Below are 6,487 nucleotides of genomic sequence, written 5' to 3'. Positions count from 1 at the left end.
TTTTTTCTTTTTGCTTATGTGGTGCTGAGGAATCGAACCCAGGGCCTCAGGCATGCAAGGCAAGCGCTCTACCACTGAGCCACCTTCCCAGCCCCTATTAGAGCAATTCTTAACACGTACATTGAAATCCCTGTAGAAGAGGGGAGATGGTGATGTGCATTGATCCCATTGAATCAGGATACTCCCTGCCTTTATCCAAGTTGTTGCTGGAGCCGGGAATGTTGACTGTTCATAGTCAAGTCACAAAAGACAGACATCCTATGTCTGAAGGATGTCCCCTAACTGGTCCTCTCATGAGACCCTAACCGGTTTCATCTGAAAATGGAGCAAACATCCAACAACTTTAACTTTGCTACAAGTATGCTTTCAAGTGGTCAAAAATAAAACATATCAGCATGGATTCAAATACCAGCCCAGGCAGGTGCTAGAATCTGAAGCAAATTAACCTTTCTAAGCTTAATTATATCTCACATGTAAAAGGAAAATATAATAGACCTATGGGCACAGAGATGTTCTGTGAACTACATACTACGGCCGACATAGGGCACGTACATGGTGCACGGCACAGTAAATGATGAAGGCTAGCCAGTGTGGTCATTACATGAAACAATGCCCTTCGTGAGACTCAACACGATCCAGTAAGGTGGGTACTGTGAGTAGCATCATCTCCCATTTTGTGATGAGAAAAGCAAAGCTCCAAGTAGGCAGCGTACAGTAATTATTCCCCAGGCCCCACCAATCCATGTGCATTCCTGTTTCCTTTTTTCACTGGTGGTCGGAGTAAGATGGAAAAAAAAACTTACTCAAAGCCACAATGCATCTCAAGAAACTCATATTGGAAAAGTCACGGCAAGGAATATGTTTCTATTAATGAGCTCCAGGAGGAAGGAGCCCATCAGAGACCGGCGGCGGCAGGGGTGCAACATTTAAGAGGTAATATGTGCCAAACGAAGAGTTCGAATTCATACCCAACAGAGTAACCAGGATGAGAGTGTGGCCTTGCTGGCTTAAAAGGACACTGCAGCTCTGCAGTCTGAACTATCAAATGGAAAGAAAGCTCGGTGCTCGCCGGGCTCCTGTGACCAGGATGGACCAGCAGCTGGGAGGCGGGTGGCTCCAGGTTGGGCTCCAGTGCTACTCAGAGCAGCCACTCGTGCTGCCCAACAAGGGAGGATGCAGTTAGTGACAGACTGTACCTAACACCCCAGTGGGCAGCAGCATGGGACAGCATAGCCACTTTATTATGGTGACATTCCTGTCGGTCAGGATTTGGGGTGTCACTGTGGTTCTCTGCTCCATACAGCATCTGGAGCCTCAGCTCAGATCGCTCCTCCAGGGCCTCATGCCTGGCGGGGAGGGGGGTCCTCTACAAGCGGTCTACTGGATAGCCCCGTTGCATGAACCAGATGAACCAGTGCTCCAAGAAAGCCCCAGCAGAGTACAGGGCCACTCCCCATTTGCATGACAATTGAATTGTCATTATGTTATAACTAATATGCTAATATAACTGATGCATTCTTCTTTTTTAAAGAAAACATCTTTTATCATTGTATTGATCCATTAAGTTAATTGACATACAGTATTTTTTTTTCATTTACAAGGTAGTAGCTTATCAAGCAATACAAATGCTGTGTTTACCTCAAAATGTAATACTAATCCCATAGTAAACAGAATCTTTTTCCTCCTTTTTTTTTTTTTTTTTGGCCAGTCCTAGAGCTTGAACTCAGGGCCTTGGGCACTTTTCCTGGGCCTCTTTGTGTTCAAGGCTAGCCTCTACCACTTGAGCCACAGTGCCACTTCCAGCTTTTTCTGAGAGGTTTATTGGCGATAACAGTCTCACAGGCTTTCCTGCCCTGGCTGGCTTCAAACCACGATCCTCAAATCTCATCCTCCAGAGTAGCTAGGATTACAGGCATGAGCCAAACCCGGCTTGAACAGAATTTTTATACAGATAGATGAGAACCAGAAGTAGACAAAAATCTCATGCTGGCATCAAAATTAAGCAACATTTTTTTCTACACTTTATAATCTCTAGCTTCTAAAACAAAGATTAATGTGTCTTTAATGTACAATTAATTAAATACTATTGCAATAGAATTTTTATTCTTATCTCAGCAATATGGGCCTTCTGGATAACAGTCATCTTCCTATTGCACATAGTAGGATATTAACCGAAGAATCCACAAGAATGATTGGGCAAATGGGGCTTCTTGCCCCATTGGAGTATGTGCCTGCCTCTAGCATTCGAAAGGCCCCAGGTTTAAACCTAAGAAAGATCACCTGCACCTGCACCGAGGGCTGGTGCAGAGGGCTCTGTGCCAGCCTCAGTGCCTATGGGCCACCCTGGTATCCAGTATCCATACTTCAAACATTAAGACTGGGGCGGGGAAGGTGGCTCAGTGGTAGAGCACTTACCTCACATGCATGAGGCCCTAGGTTCGATTCCTCAGCACCACATAAACAGAAAAAGCTGGAAGTGGCACTGTGGCTCAAGTGGTAGAGCACTAGCCTTGAGCTGAATTGCTGAGGGACAGTGCCCAGGCCCAGAGTTCAAGCCCCATGACTGACAAAAAGAAATAAGACCGCAGAAAAAATAGAAAAATGTAACAAGATCCAACTCTTTATTAAAAAAAAACACTATAAAGCATTATAAAACAAAACCAAAGCAAGAGGTCAAGGAGAACTCAAGCCAAACCAGGAGGGGTGGATTGGCAGAAAATTGGCTGCAGTCCTGTCTCTGTGTCTTCTTGGAGTAGTTTCTTAATAGCAGAAACAAAGTTAAAACAAAAGAGCAAAACCTCTAGCCCATTACCCTGCAGAACTTCTCAGCTTCCCATAATAGTCATGTGAAAAATCTCACTTGCTCAAATGAGCAGCTCCAGCTTCCAGTCGATGACAGCCGGGCATGAACTACTCTCACTTTCAGGAACTTATTTTAGGCTAATGACAAAGGAATTCACACTTTAAGCTCTCTGGCTCTGCCTTGTAAAGGTCGCATATAATACGGCCACTAGGTCTCATAGCTGCCATGAGTATCTGCCACAATGTCCCCACGGATGGACACTGACCCTCTTGCCCAATAGCAGTGAGCCAGACTAAGGGCTGCAGCCTCTGTGAGTCAGGAAATCGGGAGCCTCGTCCACCTTTCCCAGCATCCCATGCAGCACTGAGAGGCAACGCTGACAGTGTAGGCAGTGGGAAGTGATGGTCAGAGCTGTCTCCCAGTCCTCCTCCACTATCATTTGTTGGTTTGTTACTAATTTACTAGTCTGACTCATTCCTGGAGGCAAAGACTGGCTGCGTGCGCTGCAGGGAAGGGCCCAGCTGCTGTGCAAGATGCACTCTTGGCATCATGTGTCATGTAGGCCCACTGTTACCTAGCAAACGGCTCGGGGGTGCCAGGTTCATCCTCTGTCAGACCAACTCTGCAGCTCAGAGGTGTTTTCCTACTTAGTTCTGTGACCATGACATTGACCTAAAGTCTGATGGGTCTACAACCCCCAGGATTCTTCCTCATGGTCTCAGAAAATTACCCAGTGTCTCTGTATCCATGTTCAGCAGGCCCTAGGACAGTCTCCAGACTTCTCTCCAGAAAGCTTACAGTGTGGCGAGTAAGGGTGGAGGTGGGCGGGGACAGGAAGGCACAGTTGCATCTCGGCAAAGGCAGAATGCTGTCTGCGATTTGGAGAAACCATGCCGAGACATTCTAGGGTCATTTATAGGATAAAAATTTAGGATCCATGGTGCCTCTGCTCAGCTAGTGCAGTGACCTCGAGAACATTCTCAGGCTGAGCTGTGGTTTGATTGGCAAAGTGTTTGCCTAGCAGGCCTGAGACCATAGGTTCAGTCCCCAGGCATACATCGACTTTGCTGTACTGGGACCTCAGGGTTCTGAAGACCCTGCATCTCTGGGGCCCCGTGTCATGTTCTCTCAGTGGGAGAAGACAGGGTAGAGCTACACAGAGAAGAAAAGACGAAAGCCCAAGATAAGCTGTTGAGAGAGAAGGAAGGTTAGAGATGGACTGATGGTCTGATGGAAAGTCAAAAACAAAGAGAAGAACCTTGCTCCCGGTGTTGCATGGCACGGCATTCTGGCCCGACAGACTCTCCTGTCTCTGGCTGGTTTGATGATGAAATATAGACTGGACCCACAGGGAGAGATGCAGCCTTAAGAAATAGACGGGTAATTGGCTCCGTTCGCGCACTGTTTGCACGCTCGCTGCTGCCACTGTGAGACTCCACACCAGCATGACTAATGCCTCTCCCCTCCGCCGAAATTAGATTTTGATTGTGTTTCGTAGACGTTCACTGAATCACAGATGTTTGAGGTAAAAAAGACCCAAACTTCTCAGGAACGCCTCCCCTGGAGCCAGTGGGCAGGGCCTCACAGCCTGGTGGAGGCACGCTTGTGCTCCCCTCCCGCCCATCTATCCATGCCGAGGATGGGCCAGGGGCGCTGAGGGGCCGCGTGCAGACCCTGCACGGAGATGGATAGCTAAAGCCTTGTGTCCAGGCTCCACAGATGTGTGTGAGTCACTGCGGCCTCGTGCGGTAGAGCGAGGTTGCCCCCAAACCGTGTCCTTCAGCCTGGCAGCTCCTTCAGACCTGCCATGTGCCCCCCCGCCCCAGGGTTAATGCTTTCTCCTTTCTCTTGCAGAATCTAGCTTACGAAATCATCCTCACACTGGGCCAGGCATTTGAGGTGGCTTACCAGCTGGCGCTGCAAGCAAGAAAAGGGGGACATTCCTCCACACTCCCGGAAAGCTTTGAAAACAAGCCCTCCAAGCCCATCCCCAAGCCCCGCGTCAGCATTCGCAAGTCCGTGGTAAGTAGAAGAGAGGTGTCCTGCAGTCCTGAGCTAGGAGGGGGGAGAGGGTCTGTGAGCCTTGCCCAGCGGGTTGTGGCTGCCATTTAGAATCCAGCTTTGCCCTACTCCCTAGGGCAAAGTCTTGGGGGGGGAGGGGGATTCCATCTTCTCTCTCACCTGTGGCAGCAACAGTGGGAGGCAGGGGTGGAGACAGGGCACTTCCAGGCCTCCGTGCCAGTCATCACAGGGCAAAGCCTCTCCCAAGCCTCTGGGCTCCAGAGAGATTCACAGAGGCTCAGGGAAGAGCGTCCCTGTGCCCCAGTTGGTAGAAGCTGCTTGTTGCGTGAGGCCCCAGAGCCAGCCTTGCGAGGCTGATGTCCACGGTCGTCCCGGTCCGGGGGGCCTTCCCTCCTGCAGCTGAGTTTTCCCTCAGCGTGGCGACTGTCAGAGGTACAGCCCTTCCTCCTCATCATCATCTGCCTTCCTTTAGGAACTTCCTTTCCTTCCTCCCTCCCACAGGCTCTGCAGACATCCTGTCCCAACAGGCTGCATGACTTCCAAAGCGGCCTCCTCTGCTAGTAGAGACACCCCAAAGCTGGAAGGTTCCCAACCCACCTCCCATCTGCTTTCTGCTCCAGCTGCCATCCTGCGCTCTAGAAACCCTGGCACTGGCACCAGGCAGCCCCCCCCGGAGTGCATTGCCCTCTCTCCCCAATCCTTCCATCTGTCTCCTCCTCCCCAGGGGAGCCCCCCCACCCCCTGTCATGGACATAGGTATTCCTAACATTTGCAGAGCGGCACCTCCTTGGTGACCATGTGGCTTCTGATGTACAAACTTTCTCTTGGGGGGGACACGCATGTCTCACTTTTGGCAACTCTGGCACCCACAGGAGCGGTCCCTCCACCCCTGGCCTCTCCATCCTTATAGCTTTCTTCTCTACCCTAGGGGAGAGCTTTTCCCCCACCCCGCCCTCACTTCTGACTGCTCATCAGTGACCTCATCCCTCTGAAGACCTTCACTCCACCCCTGGCCCTCCTGCCTCTGCCCTCTCTACCCCATGGCTCCCAGTTCTCTCTCCCTCCTCCTCCCCCTCCTTCCCCCCCCTTCTCTCTCCCCTGCCCCGCCCTTCCTTCAGAACTCTAGAGGCACACATCAGAGTTATTTTTTTTCCCTGATGAACTTCAGGCCCAGGCACTATCCCTGAGCTTTGTTGCTCATGCTGACGCACTACCACTTGAGCCATAGCACCACTTCCGACTTTTTGGTGGTCAGTTTGGTAGGCAGACCTTCCTGCCTAGGCTGACTTTGAACCTCTGCCTCCTGAGTAGCTAGGATTAAAGGCATGAACTACCAGAACCTGGCTTAATTAAGATTCATTCATTCTTAACCATTTCTACCGTAAGATTTAGTACACATCTAAAACTTGGTGTATCAAGCATAGACTTTTCCCCCAGAACTGCCTCCCTCTCCATCTCCCCAGATCACTAGGTGACAATGTCTGTGCACCATGCTAAAAATGGCTCATCAGGCTAAAAATGTATAAATCGCCTTGATTCTCGTCCTCCGTCCACCCTCTGCCCACATCTGTATCCAACCCAGAAACAAAGCCCCTTCACTGCCACCTAGAACACTCCTCTCACAAAGCCCACATCCTCTCCTCCACACTGCAGAAACCACAC

The 6,487-nt window shown here is 50.2% G+C and overlaps 1 protein-coding gene across 1 annotated transcript in view; it reads left to right on the top strand.

The window, feature by feature from the left end:
- Anks1b (ankyrin repeat and sterile alpha motif domain containing 1B) overlaps nt 1-5,386 on the top strand; it is a 973,033-nt gene extending 967,647 nt beyond the window's left edge. The window contains exons 25-26 of the mRNA XM_013019014.1: nt 4,658-4,825; nt 5,327-5,386. Coding sequence (XP_012874468.1) covers nt 4,658-4,825; nt 5,327-5,386 — 228 coding nt within the window. The remainder of the gene's footprint in view (nt 1-4,657; nt 4,826-5,326) is intronic.
- Nucleotides 5,387-6,487: the final 1,101 nt, after the last annotated feature.

The sequence above is a fragment of the Dipodomys ordii genome, unplaced genomic scaffold (assembly GCF_000151885.1).
Source record: "Dipodomys ordii isolate 6190 unplaced genomic scaffold, Dord_2.0 Scaffold3, whole genome shotgun sequence".
NCBI lineage: Eukaryota > Metazoa > Chordata > Mammalia > Rodentia > Heteromyidae > Dipodomys > Dipodomys ordii.
The sequence above is the reverse complement of the archived record's forward strand: the minus strand, read 5'-3'. Positions and strand labels throughout refer to the sequence as shown.